Raw genomic sequence first — 18,279 nt, 5'->3', positions numbered from 1 at the left:
ATGAGCGGCGGCCGCGGAGCGGTGACAGAAGTGCTCCCACAAGGACTTCTGGGAGTTGTGGTTTCGCAGTCTTGCCTTGACTTCGGAGAGCAAGCACGGTGAGAACTACAAGTCCACTGAGGCTATATGGCGGGACCTCCAGTGCATCCCGGGAGCTGTAGTCCTTGCTGGAGGCGACAAAGCCTATTGATAGGGGATCTGACCTTAAAGGACACGGGCGCAAGAATGGGAACCTTCCTTGCTATTTCTCTTGTTGAGCTGTCCTTCCCGGAAGTTTTGCTGATCCAGCCCACTTTTACTGTCCTTTCCTTCCTCTGATTTTCGCTGAGCACTGTCTGGATCTCTCCTCCAACCTCGTCACACCTTGCCTTGTATTATAATTTATCTACAATCCCTTCCTTTATCACGCTCAGCCCCTGCTGCTACCAGAAAGTGAGCTCCTTGAAGACAGGAACAGTTTTTCATCTTTATAACCCCTCTCCCCTCACCAGTGCCCAGCACAACACTGTGCACGTAGTAAGAGCTTTACTTTAATAAAAGTTAGTTAAATTGAAGTCATTATCCAATAGAGATACTTCCAAAGGAAGTTTAAGTCCTCTCCACCCAGAACTCTTCTTGGGCACGTGATGTGACCGACTGTCTCTTACCCCCTCCTTCCCCATGACTCTCGGTCCTCTGCCAGCACTAAGCTGAGGAGCTAATTGGAATGTGGGTAGTTTTTAGACCGGGTGAGAAGCAGCGGGAACCCGGATTGCACCGATGATGTTCCAGCATAGTTTAAGCACCTCCCTTCTCCTGACTTGTCTTCGCCCACCACCCCCTTTCTGAAAGAAAAGTTAGTAGAGAGACTGCTGGAACTTCACGTCCTTCCTCCACCGACCCTTTAACCACAGCAAATTTTGAGAAAAATTCGTTCCAAGTAAGCCCAGCGGCTAAGGTTGGAGTTTAGGAATGAGCAGAGTGTGGGGCGAGGAAGAAGACTGGGGCTATGATGGGGTCGGAGGCGAATTTGAGGGTGACGGAGGAATACAGGCTGAAAGCCAGGCTCTGGTCAGTTTCGAGCACTTCTACTTGAAAGCACAAGATAGGCAGGAGTACAACAGCCCTCCTAAACCTCTCTCGGGTCACAGCTAGGGTTCGGAGTAATGAAAGATTGTACCTGAAGCAAAGATGCCCTAGAAAACGAGGGCTTTTGCGATACCAACTCAAAAACCTGTGGTTTCGCATTGACTCCAGAATAAAATGATTCTGGCATTCAAAGCCTTCTATAATTCTGTTCCATCTTATTTTTGCAACTTGCTCTTTACACATTCTATACAGTATTCTAGCCAAACTGGACTTGCAGATCATTTCCTCTCTTGCATTTTCAACTTTCTTTTTCACAGGCTCCCTTCTCAGTCAGCAAAACTTGCTCCGGTCTCTCCCTTGTTAATCTCCACCCCGCTCCCTCACCCAAACATTCCTTTGACCCTGACAACGTAATCCTTTCAAGCTATCATCGCCTGTCCCCTTCTTCGTGGAGGAATTTTATCTACATCCTTACCTCGACCCTTTGCAAACTAGTTTCTGTCCCCACCATTTTACAGAAATGACTCTTCCAAGGACCATTGCTATATTGCTTCAATCCCCCACCATTTTTAGTCCTTGAACTTCCTATGGCATTTCATACTATGGACCATTTCCTCTTTCTTGAGATCCTCTATTTCTTGGCTTGGTTGATTATTACACTCCCATGGTTCTGCTACTTCTCTGACTGCCTCTTGCCTCTTCTGCAGGTTCCTCACCCTCCCATCCCATAAACATCAGTGTCCTCTTTCTGTACATCATTTTCTCTGCTCTGTCTAAACTCTATCTTGCTGATCTCATTTATTCCCAGTACTGTGAAGTATCTCTACTATGCAGATGACTCCAAAATCTATGTCTTCACCTCCAGCCTCTTTCCAGAGCTCCAGTGCCATGTTTCAAACTTCCTGTAATACATAACCACCAAATGATATCATTACCTTAACTCAATAGATCCCGAACTGAATTAGAAGGTAGTATGGTGTAGTAGAAAGAGCCTGAGACTTGGAGTCTGGAGAGACTTGGATTCAAACCCCACCTCCAACCTTTAATACCCATGGGAAAAATTCTTTAATCTTTGTGACTTGGTTAACTTATCTGTAAAGTGGAAACAATAATACCTGTAGTACCTACTTACTTCGTAGAGTTGTTGTGAGGACCAAATATAAGGTGCTCTATAAATGGCAACTATTATTTCTTATTTCTAGAACATAAGCTTTTTGAGAACTAAGTCTGTGTCCAGTGTATTTTGCTATCCCTAGCACCTAGTGCAGTGCATTACACGAGAGACACTTCATAAATGCCTGTTATATCACATTTGCATTACATCTATGATAGAAAGTCTTCACCCACATTTCTCTCGAAGAAATTATTCTTTTCCTTAAGGCACTGTTGAGGTGGCTAGTATAGCATCCCCTCACCTACCCTTTGTCTACATGGTCCCTCTCTCCTTGAATTTTTAAAAATAAACTTTGTTTTATCTTAGGTGTGCACTTAATCATACTCTACCTTGTATCAGTTACTTGTGTGTCTCCATTCATTCATTCGCTCAAGAAACATGAAGCCCCTGCTACCTCCAAAGAAGGTGTCTTAAGGCACTGGTAGGGAATAGGGGAGGAAAGGGGGAAATGAAATGTACATAAGACTGGGTCCCTATACTCAAGGTTCTTAAGTACTAGAAAGGGGATAGGACCAGAACAGTAATTCCACTACACATATACAGTAAAGGTACTAGAGTTGCAAAACAAAGCAGTATGTGATATAGAAGAAAGAGTTCCACCAAGGAGGGGAGTTAGGAGTTGGGGGGACCGGGAAAGCTTCATCGACATCTAATGCCCCACAGCTCACACTGTAAGGTCCTTGAGGACAGGATTTGTCCATGGTATTTTTGTTTTCCCAGCGATTCTGGGTCCTCAGAGGAATCCAAAGATAGGGTAAGTACTGGGGAACCATCCCAGAAGCTAAATTCGAGCTCCTTCCCCCTCCCCTTTCCCAATCTCACATCTCCAGAAGAGGCACTTCGGACTCTGGAGCCGCTCATTCAGCCTTCCTCAGTCCTCGCTGGTCAAGAAGGTGTGTGTGTCTCAAGGCCCACTTCTGACCCTCCCCACACCTGAACAACAAACTCACTCGCACCCAGGTCATGAAAAAGAATCAATAAACATTTATCTGATACGGTCGTTTTCGTACATACAGGAATCGACTTTCAGCCCGGTCCTCGCTGGCCCTGGGCTTTACAGCATGTACCCTCCGGCTGGGGGCCTTACCAACTTTTGCCCCGTGCTCGCCGGTGATTAATGAGGGCACCGATCATCACGCTTGGGGGGGGGGGGGGGGGCAGCCTCGGGTAGGTCGCCGTTAAAACGCCTCTCGCAAATAAACACTTTGTAGATATAATATATATGTATATATGTGGTTACAAGGGATAAATTGAAATTTTTTTTTCCAAAATGCACTTATGTCTAAGAACGGGCGTAAAAACCAAACGAAGCCCAAAGGGAGAGGATGCTCTGATGGGCTGGGACAGGCGGGCAAGTCCAGGGGTTCTCTCCCGACCTGCTCCAACTGGTGAATCTGAATCGGCGGTGATGGGGTAGGAGAGGGGAAAGCAAGACCTTTTCTTAAGTCCAGCCCTCCCAGTCCTAAAATGACTCCGGCGGCAAGGGTCAGAGGCTATTAGGGGACAGTGAGGAATCTGTAAAAGGGCAGATTTCAGAGCCCTCTTGGAAGGCTGAGGCAAATGTATTGCCCTGCCTCCATCGCCTCTGCACGTGCAAATAAAGTGCATCCTTTTTTTTACCTTGAAATTTTGCCCGCCCCTTCTATCATACCCAAACTCCGCCCTCCTCCCACCGCCGACCTCCCTCGTCCTGTGCAAGCGCTGGCCCTCCTCTCTGCGTACACACACACCCATCCCCCTACCACTGAGGGCTGGATTTGGGTGCCCCAGCAAGGTCAGAGGTAGATCTGGAGAAGGTGGCCTTGAATATGTCAGCGGCAACGAGAAATTGTGTGTGTTTTGGGAACAGGGACATCATGAGTCCGGAACTCAGTGCCGGCGCTGCCCCTTGGTGGGGGGGGGGGGGGGGGGGGAGAAGCAGGGGGAAATCATATGTTGGGGTGGGGGTGGGGTAGAGGGCAGTGGCTGCAGCACTCAAACAAACCCTCAACAGCCTGCAGCTATTCCAGACGTGACCCAGACCTGCCCATCCTTACCAAAGTCAGTGGAACCCACACACCCAATTTATCCAGGGGAGAGTAAAGTGCTAAAATCCAAGTTAATAGGGACCCGTCTTGCTCTGGAGTTCAACCCTCCACCCCCAGGGATTCCTTGGTGAGGAGCAGCGACCACCTGGTCTCCCAAAAGAATGTTAGCCGAAAGACTGAGGACAGAGACCTCTTTCCCATTCACGGCAACTACCTCTGCTACCCTCTCCACATACACCTCTGACACCAATAAACTTCTATTCCCAGGAGCCCCAGGATTGGGAGGAAATAGCTAAAGAGTGAGAGAAGACAGCCTGAGAGTAGAAGAAATGGTGTGTGCATGGCACATAGCACATACCATCTCTACTCTACCACTAGCCTACTTCCAGACTTGATCATCTAAGCACAGTGACCCGTTCTGATACCCCAAAGAGCTCAGTGCTAGGTTGTTCCCCTTCACCTTCCCACCCCATTTTTTTCTGCAGCCCCTCAGCATTTGGCTTTTCTTTCTTCTATCAATTTCTTTTTGTTTGTGTCTTTAAATCAGTTCTTGTGTTTTCCCTCAGACTGGGGACCTCCTGATGGAAGGAACCAGTGTCTCCCCTCTCATTCCAAGGTAAAGCAGAAGGAAGGGCCCAACTCCTCGAAGACCACCACCATATAGGGTCAACCCCTCCAATGTATGTGGCCCTAAAACCTTAGCCAAGGGCATGGAAAGCAATGACAGTGTCCCAGCCCTAGGTTCCCTACTCCCCTTTTATCCCTGTCCCCAGGGGACAGCATCAACCTCAGTCTTGGTCTCACACTACTCAGAGGCAACTAGGTCAATTGGAGGGTAAGAAGGCTCAGAGGGGAAATTATCTTTGTGAGGTGTATCCCTGAGCCCAGCCTCCCCATAAGGGTCTATGGGCAGGAAACTACCCTATGTCCACCTCCCCCATGGACCTGTGCTGGGTGGACCCTGCCCTGAAGGCTCTTTTTGGGGGTTGGAGAGATGGCAGCCATGGCCTGAGTCACTAGACACTCAGGCCTCTGGCTGAGTTTCAGTAGCTGGAGGGGTAGGGGAAAGTGGTCCTGGACCTGCCACTGTGATCCAAATTCTCAACTTCTGAGGCTCAGGGAAGCACTGGCTCCCCCAGGGTACAGTCGGTACCAGGAAACCCTTAGCACCAAAGTGTCAGAGATTAGACAATTTATAGTATAAAAAGGATATAAAATCATTTGTTACTTGTGAAGACAACTGGCTTTCTCACAATATCTAGGAGACACACACTGGGCAAATATAAAAATTCACATCATGGACTGCAGCTCCTGATAATGGGTCCTTAGGGATGACTGGGGGAGCAGAGACCCCTTCCCCAAACAGCCCACTTACAGCAGCCCCTTCATGTCTTTAGCTACATCCAAATCCTCCCTCAACTTTAAGGGGCTTTCTTCTCTTTTGATGGGGGAAGGGGTAGGGTGTTAGAGAGATGACCCAGTGATAAATTGGGTCATAATTATGTCTATTATCTGCATTAACGGAGGGGAGTGTGGCACAGATAATCCATAACAGCAAATAATCTAAAAACAATTTGTGTTTGGGAAGGCAGTGTAAGCTTCTGTGTGTGTACTAGCCTGACTTCCCTTTTTCATTCTGTCTGGCTCCTCATCTCAGGTGACCTTTCCTATGTGGGCTTACACTGACTCCTGGGAGGAAGAGGGAGAAAAGCCAACCTTGACTTCTACAAACTGGCTAGTCCATAGCTACCACTTCCTTGTGGGTCCCACCTTGCCTTGACCAGTCTCCATCATAAGCACATGGTGTAATGGAAAAAGTGTTGGATTTGGAGTCAGAGCTCCTTGGTTTAAAGGTCAGCTCTACCACCGTGGGGACCTTCGCGGGGTCTCAATTTCTTAAATACAAAACAAGGGGGCTAGACAACATGATCTCTAAGGTCCCTTCCAGTTAGTTCTAAAGCTATAACACAATGAGATTAGAACTCCTTTCAATTTCCCCAAGATCCACATTCAATCCTCCCTTGCAGCCTCCATCCCTCTTTTCCCCATTAAAGCTGGAGACAAAAGGTCCCAAAGGAGATTCGGGGACAAGCCAGATGGCTAGGGGCTAAGGAAATGCTCAAAGGCAAGGTTACAGCAGATACTACATGCTTACTAGGGAGGATATGGTGGGGACAATCCCTGGAGGAAAGCCTACCTCCCAGTGCTTTCAAGAATAAGAATTTATTAACTACCTTACCAGTGTGAGGCATTTCTCATCTTGGTGACACTCACCTTCCACCACCCACAAAGTAGGTGCCATATACTATCTGATTCCAACCTAGGGAGTCTGAAACCTGTCCTGAAGGTCATTCTTCAAGAGGGAGCAGATCAGAAGCTCTGGGCCCTTCCTATCATCAGCATTCCTGGATCTGTCATTACTTATTAACTCTACTTTTTAGTCTCTGAGGCAGCAAACCATCTTGGGTACCATGGTGTAGTGAAAGAGGAAAAAAAGCTCTGTATATGGAATCACGCTTGGAGACTTGAAGAAAAAAAGCTCTGTATATGGAATCCAGCTTGGAGGCCAACTCACTGTATCTCTCTGGGCCTCGGTTTCTCATCTGTCAAAATGAGGGAACTGGACAAGATGATCTCAAAGATTCCCTTATAACTCTAAATCCCATGATACTATGACTGGAAAAAACTGGTAAAGGTCAAGTACAGAGAAAGCAAGAGGGCCTTGCACAACTGGGCTATGTCCTCCTCTCACTATCACCACCAGTCATGTGTGCGACTATCCCATGCAGAACCTCATTCTTCCAAGAGAGGGGATGTGGAGCCCTGTACTATAGGGCACCAGCCCTATAGGGATGAGATTTACCTTCCCTAGCTTCTAGCAATCTTCCCTCAGCTCCACCAAGGGACCAGAGAAGTCAACACTCAGAGATAATGATAGATGGGCAAGTCTTCTAAGAGCACAGCTCCCAAGGGAAGGGGAATGACAGGAAGTGTTTTTAAGGGTGCCCCTTCTCCCCACCCCAATATTAGTCAGCCCTTCAATTCTTAGTGCCACTACTATGCCCTCTGGTGGAGGGGAGCAGACAGACACAGAAAGGAGAGATGAAATGGGAAAAGGGATGAGGAGATACAAAGGGACTGCCTAGGATATAAGGGATCTATCCAGGAAAGTGGCTCAAGAGGGTTCAGGCTTACAGTGCTGAGAGGAAGAGGAGCCATGGACCTAGACTGGGTCCTAGGTCACTCAAATCTCTTCCCAAGAAACTACAAGCAACCCTTGACAGAAACACAATGCCATGAGGGCACAAAAGGAAGCTCTCCTGAGAACAGGACCAACACTTGTCCTATCTGGAGGCTGAGAAATCAGAAATGTGAATGGAGGGCCCGTAGACACAGGAAAGTCCAGACCCTATCGTTCCTTAACTAAAGCTGAAATCTGTTCCCTCCCTCCAGCAGGGAGAGCTGAGATCCCAGGAGGTATTCTCTTTCCCTCCCCAATATAGCCCTGCCCCTCCAGAACAAAGTTCTTTCCCTTCAGCTCCTTTTCCAAATACCAGTATCCCCAAAGTCAGTTTGCCCCTAGGGACGTGGGAGGAGGAGGGAGGTTTTCCTAGAGCCTCCACCCAGGACCACTCTCGAACAATTTCCAAGGATCCAAAGTCTTGGCTCTGAGAGATCATCTAGACACAGATCTCTCTCACTCCATCTCCCATACCCCCAATGCACAAAAGCCTAAGAACTTCAAGACCAAGTGTCTGATCAGTCCCCATCCTTCTCTTAGAAAATCTTGCTGCTACCCCCTAAGGACCCCCCCACCCCTATTGCACTTTCTTCTCCCTTTCAACACCAACTGGTCCCCTCCTCAACCTGAGTACATTGCAACCCAGGCGTGTGTGTGTGTGTGTGTGTGTGTGTGTGTGTGTGTGTGTGTGTGTATTTACCTGTGCACACCAACTGGCCCCCTTCCCCAACCTGAGTACACTGCAACCCAGGCAAGCGTGTGTATGACATGACTATGCATGTGGATGGACGGACAAAACCTTAGATGGGCTGCCACAGCCTCTCTCAGTTAAACAAGGCTAAGGAACAGGTCCCTGGGAGTGGTTTTCTTCTTCCTTCCAAAGGAATGGCCAGGGAAATAAGGAGAAGGATAGGAAAGCTAAAGAATGAGGGATGGGAGATCGGAGCCAGCTCCCTCCTCCCCTCCCTTCTCCTCTCCCTGGCCTGTAAACTCAGTACCCAGACAGTCTGAGAAGCAGTCTGGCCTCCCCAGCCCCCACCCTCACCCCCCAGCCCCAACCTCTGCTCATTTCTCAGGCACCTTACTGGCTCCCGATTTCCGGCTGGGCACCATTCGGTTCCCCTTGTCTCGACCACCTAAGGGCCAATCGTCCTGGGGCTTAGGGGAAGTCTTTGGGGGGGGGCCCTCAGAGGGCCGTTCCTTGGGTTTTCGGCCCCGCTTCTTTCCACTTGATGTGCTTTTCTTCTTCTCCTTGGCAGAGAGTTGCTCCCTGCTCTTGGGTTTGGGTGGGGAGTCTGCTGAGGTTCGGAACCAGTTCTATGGAAAAAAGAAAGTACCCTCAGGAGAAATTATTCCCCGTATCTAGCATGGCTGAAAAGTTAGCTTTTCTTTCAATCTTGGCTCCCCAATCTCACTATAACTATATGACAGACTCCCTCCCCCTGTCCTTTCTAGACTCAAACCCAGCCTTCTCTTCCACCCACTCCTGACTCTAGGGGGACCAGGCTGGGAACCCTTGTTGCTAGAATTGTTAGAAAGGAGGTTTAGTTAACATTCCATGGTCCTCACCTCTGAATGTGTCTTGATGATGTGGTATTTAACACCGCTTTCAGAGCTGAACTCCTTCTGACACAGGAGGCATCGATACTTTCCCACCAAGTGGTCTCCCTGCAGTACACAGAGCTGGGTTCATGATCCCCCAAGCCCTCCACCCTGTCCCTGTCTCACAAGGCCTCAGAATATGCTGACAAGCAGTTCTGGAATCTTCAAACCCAAACAAAGGCAGGCAACACAAACATCCATTCTCCACCCCACCCCCAACACACATATATAAATATTCCTCTTCTCCCACAGGGGCTCAAGCAAGAGAGAGGCTGCAGCTCCAGGGACAATAATAAGTATGTATGCCTCAGAAGCCCTGTCCAGTGGGCCATTTCTCAGAGAAAAGACACAGTAAACCCCTTAAGAATGGCCTTCTATTAAAATAGATCAAATAAAAGGAGCTATTGCTTTCAGCATTGATTGCTCATCCAGTTCTTCTGTGATGTTTCTTCAAGTCCCAGCAAGAGACCCTAACAAAGGGGAAGATTTTCTACTACTTTGGATTAACAGAGACAGCATCACTTCCTTCTGTTGTACAGATAGCTATGAAGGAATTATTCTCTCCATGTGACCCCCCTCCTCTGTCACTGTGGCCAACTTCTGCACAAGGAGAGGTTTACCACTGCTAAGGCCCCTTCCCACAAACAGAATAGGAATATCCCTATTGAGGGAATAGGAGACTGACCTTGGTGCAGTTGGCCAGGTGGGCTTTCAGCCCAGACACACTAGAATAGATGGCTTCACAGCACTGAGAGGAAGACAGAAGACAGAGGGAGAGGAGGGTCATGGGATGCTGCTGCTTTGTTGTGTATAACATGCCCTCCCTTGGGAACTAGTATTCCTGTTCAGGTAACTGAGGGGATAAAACTAGATGGCCTCTGAGACCTCTTCCAATTCTAACATTCTAGGACTCTATGGACCTAAGAAGGGGCCTGACTCCACAAAAGTGCCCATAGGCACATGATCATTCCACACTGTTTCCCTTTCCATGAGAGTTATAGTAGGAGAGTTTCCTGGATCTACCTCCAAGGAAGGAAGCAGGGGGTTGAGGGTTGGGGTGGAAAGCTTGTCTCTTGTTTGTGTCCATGGGAATCTCAGGGCAAATCCCCATACCTGAATCAATCCCTTCTGTGACCTTTTCTATATGGGCAATCTGAATGCTTGCTCAATGACCCCAATACTTAAGGAAGCTAGATTGTGACTCATCTACTCCTAAAGCTTCAGGAGAGCTTCCTCATGTCTATGAGTTTGTTTTAAGTCAGGGCAGGGGATACAGGCAGGCCCTTTCCAGGGAAGGTCAAGTGTGGACTCTTTCTTCCCCTTCCCCAGCTTCCCCACCACCTCTTATCCTTACATTATTAGGGCAGTTGACATGACCTCTCTCCTTCACTTCATTCTTCCACGTCTCCAGCAGCTGGGGATTCAGTGTTGGGAGTCCTGGCCGAGTGTAATTAAGCTGCCAAACAATGTGTGTGATGGACAACAGGGCAGCCTTCCCCACACACTGGCTTTCTTTGTAATGGGGGTAGGAGAGCACCAAGTAATCTGTAGCCAATCCCTTTACCTCCTCCCTCAAACCCCATTCTGTTCAATCACACTTTCTATGTCATCCACTAACCTGGAACCACCACGGTATAGAAAGAAGCTATGCAAGAGGGAATGGAAGGCATTCTCTACAGCTATAGCCTGCACTCCAAAGGCATCCCCGCCCCCCCAAGGACAGTCTATACAAAACAGCAGTATAAACACTAAAAAATAAACTGTAGCCAATACTGGAGTCAGAGAAAATTAGGTTAGATGCTAAGGAGGTATGAGGTAGATGTAAGAATGGGTGCCCCAAAGGGGTAGTGGGACAACTTGTCTGGAAACCCAGTCCTTTCGGAGATAGGAGTGGACATGACTGTCAGGGCAGTCATACGGTCACTGATCTTCAAAGCAGGTAACTAGAGAGGGTAAATGACCAGCCCCAAATTACTTAGCCTTCCCTCCCCTAGGTGTCTCACCCTCTTGGTTTCAGGCACAAGGTCATCCTTCATCCGTCGCTTGGTCCAGTCCCGAGCTAGCTCATCCTCTGCAATCTCCTGGAGGTGGAACACTGCCACTTGGGCAGACGTCCGGCGGATCCGGCCACTTGGTGTCCGTTCCATGTCCATCTCAACATCCGGCTCAGGAGGTTTTCCCGCAGGCTCCTCAGGAGGCTATCAAAAAAAATGGAGTAAGATAACATTTTGTGGAAGGTATGGCATTTCTGAGAGTATATACTCAGAGAAATGAACATTCAGTTAAGGGGAAGGGGAGAAAAGGTGTCTTACCGGGGCAGGATGCTCTGAGCGGAGGTGGTAGTCATGGCCAGCCTTGGATTTATAGGTTTTACCACAGTGAGGACAGGTGAACACAGGACTGTCCAGGTCACATGGCTGCTTCCCACAGCGTCTCTGGTGGTACTGGTATCCCATGAGACTGGAGAAGGCAGCTGCACAGCCCTGTAAGTACATTCACTAAGAACCAGGAGATCCCACCCAGGGTTAGCCCCAGTCACTTTGGGAAGAGGGACCAGAGCCACGGAGTCCCACCAACTGTCCACTTCATAATGGGAAACAGAGACAAATATAAACTGAAGAACCCTTTTTAATGACAAGCATTGTCCACTGTCTCTTTCAAGCTGACCAGAACAAGTTACCTGCCTAGAGACCCTCCCCAAACTGAGTGATCTCAAACCCAAAGGGTATTGGGGATGAGAAGCATGACCTCTGGAGATTTTGGGGTGGGGAATGGAAACTGACCTCATTGGGACATTTGAGCTTCCCCATCTGCTTCAGAACCTTCCTCAAACGCTCCCGTTCCTCTTGTTCATCCAACTCTGAAGGCTCTACATCTGTCAGCGGCTGAGGCTGGGGCCAGACAGGGTCAAAGCTAGAGTTAGCATCCTACAAAGGACTTTCCCCTTTAATATACATACATCCTTTTACTATCCACACCCCCCACATATATATGCTGCTTCTTATTCCAACTTATACATGCATATAACACGCCTCTGTCCTTGTACTACTCCCATACTTCAATTCCCTCCAAGCAAAACACACACACACACACAGGTCTGTCCTATGCATACGCACTCTTCCACCATCCCTAGAATCACATCCTCCTCACTAGTAATCAACAAGTTTATCTAATGTAAATACCAAGGAGGGGTAAGAAGATGATTCACCAGCCTGTCTTAGACAGAGGGATGCAGCTGGGGAGTGAGTCAATGAGTCAGGAGCTAAGAGGGCAATATATCGGCATAAGGAGAGGGATGAAGGCCAAGGAGTGGGGCAGTCATACCTTGCTGCTGTGTTCTGCCATGGTATGGTAGTTGAGCCCTGCCTTTGACTTGAACTGTTTCTTGCAGTGCTGACACTTGAGTGCATCCTGCAGCTGGACAGCCCCCCACCCCCACTCCCAGTCAGGCATGGGGGCAGGAGACAAGAGGAGACAAGATCCACTCCCCCCTTCATTGTCTCCCTTCTGTCCTTTCTTTGGGTCCTGGGCAGAATGGGCTCCAGGCAAACAAGGGGCAGCTTTCTTGACTCCAGGACACCTGGGTCCTGCTGCATCCTCAGCCCTGGGCCCCAGGGGTTAAACTCATCCTTACCTTCTGACAAACATCCATGTGCTTTTTGAGGCCTACAATGGTTTTCCTAGTGATGACTCCACAGGTGGGACAGACAACCTCACCCTTCTCATGGAGGATTCTTTGCCACTGTTCCTCAGGGCTCCCTGGAAGACAAGAAGTTAAGAGGTGTGGAGAGAAAGGGATAAGAGAGGACCTGGACAGGAGAGGAAGACAACACATGGCACCAATCTTCACACTCCAGAAAGCCCGTACTCAAATAATGATATGTACTGGTTTTCTGCTCAGAAGTAAGTCTATGTCTTGCCCACCCACATCCAATTTCTCCTTAGAACCTGCCTGCCCAAAGTCATTCTCTTTCCCCATTTATAAGACCATGGGAACACACTGCTTTTTGAGGCTATCTGGGCCTCTTTTTCTCTGTACCCCCAAGAGCGAGTACAGTTCTTAGGACAGTCCAAGGACCCTTAACCCCTCCCTGCCTTTTCCCCAGGCCATCAGAGAGGATGGTGTGGTAAACAGCTTCAAGAGCTGGACTTGGTATCAGGAAAATCTGTGTTTGAACCCTATCAGAGAAACTGTGTTGCCCAGGGCAAGTCACTTAACCTCTCTGACCTTCAGTTTCTTTAGATAATCCCAGGCTCTTCAGTGGGGATCTAATATTTTCAAATGCTTTGAAAATCTTAATAAAAATGTGAGCTATTATTGTTATTAAAACAGGAATCAGCCCATTCTTTGGTATTACTTTCCTAAGCTGGGAGAATTCCTTCCACCTACTCACCTGTGCTCACGTGAGCTGTGGCTATAGGTACCACCTCTTTCTTCACATTAGCTGCCATGACTTTTTTCCTCCCCTCCTCAGCACTGCTGCTGGCTTCCAACTTCTTGGCACGGTGGGCCTTGGCCTTGTCCTCTGCCTTGGCAAGGCCTGGGAGGGATAAGGATGTCACTAACAGACCCACTGTCATGTCTAGCATGACACGAGTCCCAAGTCCCTTTTGGCTGCACCAAGGTCTACATTCATACCTCCAGGCCCTACTCTAGGCTTCAGAGAGATACTAAGGGTGTCTCAGGGAAATACAGAGCCCCATAGATATCCCCTCCAGGCCCGTTCCCCAGTAATAGTCAGCACATAAGGTAACCAGCCTACCTTATTTCTCTACTTTCCCTTTGATGTTTCTGGGGTCCTGAGTCTACCATTTCAACACTGAGCCTCAGGGACTTTCCCAGAACTCAAACTCAGGGGCTTCACACCCAAGGGACATTTTTACATTATATATGTGGATAAATATAAGCTAAGTTACAAGAACACCTGACACAAAATTTGACCTTACTAAGCAGCTATATTAAAGGAAAACAAATCATATTACAAAATAGTTTCTTTGGATCAAAGGATTAAAAGCTAAAAGAGACCGTAAAAATCACCTAGTTCAACCTCCTCGTTTGACAGATGAAGAATCTTCTCACAGAGTTCTGTTTTCCACCTCCCAACTTACTATATAATGTTGAATATTTCAGTTATGTGTGCAAAACCAAATGATCCATATGTTAACTAGGCAGCAAGCTCCATGAGGGCATAAACTTTCTTAGCTCAATTTTGCATCTCCCTCAGAATGTAACACAAGGTTCTATACATAGTAGGAGGTTTGAGTTATGGTTTATAAGGCTGAGTTACACACACACACACACACACACACACACACATACCCCCACAGGGTACAACTCATATTCATGACAGTAGAAATTAGACCATGTATTAATTCGAATTAATTTGTCCCCAGGAGGTAAGTGGTCAAAAGAAGTTTTGAAAAGAAGAATTACAAACTCTTGACAATCATATGAATGACTGGTACAAATCACTCATAATAAAGAAATGCAAATTAAACTCTAAGGTTTCACTTTACATCCATCAAACTGGTAAAGATGATAAAAATAAAATAGTCATTGACGGAGGGGCTACAAGAAAGGAAAACAGACACACCAACATATCGTTGTTGGAGCTATAATGGTCTGGTTTCCATTTTAAAAAACAATTTGTCACTGAAATGTTCATATCTTTTAACCTAGTAATCCAATTGCCAAGCATAAGTTCCAAGGAGGTCCAAGACAGAAAGATCTCACATAAACCAAAATATGTATATATAGCATTACGCCTCTTATCCCCTTCATAGCCAAATGCCTAGAAAAATATGTCTCTATTCATTGCCTCCATCTCCCCTTTTCCTGATCACTTCATTTTTTGACTCTTTGCAACCTAGAAGTCATCCTCTACCCTTCACTCTCATTCATCCACCATATTTACCCAGTTGCCAAGTCTTATCAATCCTACTTCCACATTAGCTCTTATATCTGTCCCCTTCTGTCTATTCACCCTACAACCACATGAATCCAGGTCCCACTCCCTCTCATCTGGACCTAGCCTTCTAAATGACTTCCTACCTTCCTACCTTCAAATTCACACAATCGCCAAAGTGACATTCCTAGAACACAAGTCTGACCACATCATTCTTTCCCCTCCCCGTTGCCCGAATGCTGTCAACAAACTTTAGCGTCTTCCTATTACCTTAGGATAAAATACAAACTCCTCTAACATTTAAAGTCTTTCATAATCTGGCTCCAGCCTCCCTTTTCAGGTTTATTGCATATTATTCTGTTTCATACACTCTGTATTTGAGAAACTAGCCTTGATGGTACCCATCCATAATAGTCCATATCTCACCTCTCTGGTCCTTGCATCATCCAGGCCTGGAATGCACTTTACTTTCTACCTCACAGAATCTCTGGTTCCCTTTAAGATTCAAGTACCCCCTCCTATAAGAGGCCTAACCTGATCTTCACAGTTGCTAGTAACTTCCCGCATTCCTCAGAAGATTTTGTTCTGACATGTCCATGTTGTTTTTCCTAATAAAATGTAAGCTCCTTGAGGGCAAAGACTGTTGTTTTTCTCCTTTTTAGCCCTTTTAGCATCTAGCATATAGTAAGTACATAATAAATGCCTGCTGAATACATGAATGAATAGTAATATTTTTGTGATAGCAAAAAATAAAAAACAAAGTGATTGCCTATTAATAGGAGAATAGCTAAACAAATTGTGGTATATTAACATAATAGAATATTATTGTGCTGTAAAGATCAACAGCAAAATATTTAGAGCAGCACTTTCTGTAGTACCAAAGGACAGGAACACAATAGATGCACATCAGCTGAGCAACAGATAAATAAACAACGATACACAAATGTAATGGAATGTTACTGTGTTGTAAGAAATTATGAATACAGAGAAACATCAGAAGTCTTACATGAACTGATACAAAGTAAAGTAAGCAGAAGCAGGAAAACCATATACATAATTACCAGGAAAAATGTAAATGGAAAGATCCAAAAAAACCAAGTCAACACTGTACTTAGATAATGATCAAACTTGCCTCTAAAGAAGAAGTGAAATAATCAATCTCCTACTCTTCTTGGCAAAGGTGAGGGATTATGGGTGCATAACATTGTACATATTGTCAGACTGAGTTGATGGTCCAATAGTTTTGCTGAATTACTTTTTTTTTTCCTCTTGGAAGTACATATTTGGAAATGAAGGTGATGTAAAAATGAAAGATTTTTTTTAAAATGACAGATATGGGCAATTCAGAGAAACATGTAATGTAGACAGAGTGAAGAACCAAGGGCACAATATACACAATGATTACCCTATTGTAAATGAAAAGAACACAAAGAAGGCAGCTGCATTCTAAATAACTGTAATGACTAATCTTCGTTCTGGAGAATAGATAATGAAACATCCTTCCTGTAGGGGAGCTACAGGTGCAAGACACCGAATACACTGTCAGATAAGGTCACAGTATATATTAGTGTTGCCTAACTGTTTTCTTTGTTATAAGACAGAGTTCAATAGTGGAAGAAGGGGGTGAAGAGCAAAGGGGGAAAGGAATATGTCTAAGAGTAAATGATGTAAAAACAAAAGGCATTAATCAAACTATATAAAATTCGTTTGGTCATTTGTTAATCAGAATAAAGCTGCCCATTTTTTATTTAAAGTGTTACTGGCAGTTCTGGGATGTTCATTTGCAATTTCAGGTCAGAACCTAAGTTTCATGACAACTGAAAATTACTGACTCTGAAGATTCCCAGAAATTCAATTCAAGTATGTTGTTACTTGCTTCAGAACTAATGAACCTAAGGCAGGCAGGCAGGCAAGCTAAACTCAAACAAACAAAAAAACCCCTCCTAGGATTTCTCTAGAATTTATTCTATCTTGAGTCTCACTGCCATTATCACAGTATAAACTTGGATTATGATTACCTTGGATTATCAAAACTTCCTAAAAGGTTACTTCTATTCTCTTCCCCTCTATTTCATTCTTCTGTCAGACTAATTATACTTAGAAGTAAATCTTGTCATCTCTTTGCCCCTAAATCTTTAACTTCACTTTTTTTTTTTTTTTGATGGGAAAACTTAGTGCAGTAGAAAGAGCACTGAATTTGATGTCAGATAACCTGGGCTCACATCCTGACTCTCCACTTACTGCCTGTATGACCTTGGGCAAACTAATTCTCCGGGCCCCAGTTTCCTGAACTGTAAAATAAGAGGGTTGAACTAGATTAATTCTAAGGTTCCAGGTGGCTCTGAATCATTTTATGATCCTGCTGCATACTGAATAAATCAAACTCCTTGGTCTGGCATTTAAGGCTGTCTGCAAGCTGGCACCAGCCCACCTTCCCAGTTTTCTCTAACATGATTTTGCCTTCTACATGTTACACTTCAACCAAAACAGCCTATTCTCTATTGCCCAACCACGAGCTCTTCTCTATGTTTGTGATGTCCTTCCTTTACGTCATAGCTTGATGAATTACCACCCAGCCTTTAATGCCCAACTCAAATGCCACCTCCCCTCCATGAAGACTTCTTTGAATCTCCTGATCAGTAATGACCTTCCCCCTTGGATCTTCCTCAGGGAACAATTTGGTTTGTATCTTTCTAATACGCTTGTCAATGTCATATTTTGTATTATGGTCACCAGAGTTTGTGACATCCCCTTACTAGACTGTAAGCTCTGTGAATAGAGGCACCCAGCCTACTTAAAACTTTGCATCTTTCCAAAACTTAGGACAGTGTTTTGCCCTCAGTATGATCTTAATTGTTGAATCATTCATAAAAATCTAAATAGGATCTTGAAGGTGTTAATTATTCTCCTAGAATATTAGGTTATACACACTTGGGTATTTGCAGCTATATGAAAATAATTCGGGGAGCCAAGATGGCGGCTGGAAAGCAGGGACTTGCATGAGCTCCCCGCCAAGTCCCTCCAGAAACCTATAAAAAATGGCTCTGAACAAATTCTAGAATGGCAGAACCCACAAAATAGCAGAGGGAAGCAGGGCTCCAGCCCAGGACAGCCTGCATGGTCACTGGGTGAGGTCTACCGCGCATGGAGCTGGCAGCAGAGGGGAGCAGAGCCCAGCGTGGGCTGCGCGCACAAACCAGACCAGGAGCTGGGCGGAACAGGCCCTAGTGCCCTGAATCAGTGAGCTGTGGCAGTTACCAG

The 18,279-nt window shown here is 46.2% G+C and overlaps 1 protein-coding gene across 2 annotated transcripts in view; it reads right to left on the bottom strand.

The window, feature by feature from the left end:
• Nucleotides 1–3,206: 3,206 nt before the first annotated feature.
• Nucleotides 3,207–18,279, bottom strand: part of ZNF512B (zinc finger protein 512B) — a 36,102-nt gene continuing 21,029 nt past the window's right edge. Inside the window, exons 8-17 of one of the 2 annotated variants that reach the window (XM_036748294.1) lie at nucleotides 13,507–13,653; nucleotides 12,747–12,871; nucleotides 12,437–12,529; nucleotides 11,896–12,003; nucleotides 11,425–11,595; nucleotides 11,116–11,310; nucleotides 10,467–10,568; nucleotides 9,798–9,860; nucleotides 9,080–9,178; nucleotides 3,207–8,827 (exon numbers count right to left, since the gene is read on the bottom strand). In XM_036748294.1, coding sequence (XP_036604189.1) covers nucleotides 8,576–8,827; nucleotides 9,080–9,178; nucleotides 9,798–9,860; nucleotides 10,467–10,568; nucleotides 11,116–11,310; nucleotides 11,425–11,595; nucleotides 11,896–12,003; nucleotides 12,437–12,529; nucleotides 12,747–12,871; nucleotides 13,507–13,653 — 1,355 coding nt within the window. In that variant the 3' untranslated portion in view covers nucleotides 3,207–8,575. The remainder of the gene's footprint in view (nucleotides 8,828–9,079; nucleotides 9,179–9,797; nucleotides 9,861–10,466; nucleotides 10,569–11,115; nucleotides 11,311–11,424; nucleotides 11,596–11,895; nucleotides 12,004–12,436; nucleotides 12,530–12,746; nucleotides 12,872–13,506; nucleotides 13,654–18,279) is intronic. The other variant, XM_036748295.1, reaches the window with a different exon arrangement.

The sequence above is a fragment of the Trichosurus vulpecula genome, chromosome 3 (assembly GCF_011100635.1).
Source record: "Trichosurus vulpecula isolate mTriVul1 chromosome 3, mTriVul1.pri, whole genome shotgun sequence".
In the NCBI taxonomy this organism is placed as follows: Eukaryota; Metazoa; Chordata; class Mammalia; order Diprotodontia; family Phalangeridae; genus Trichosurus; species Trichosurus vulpecula.
This window is presented reverse-complemented; position numbering and strand designations above follow the sequence as displayed.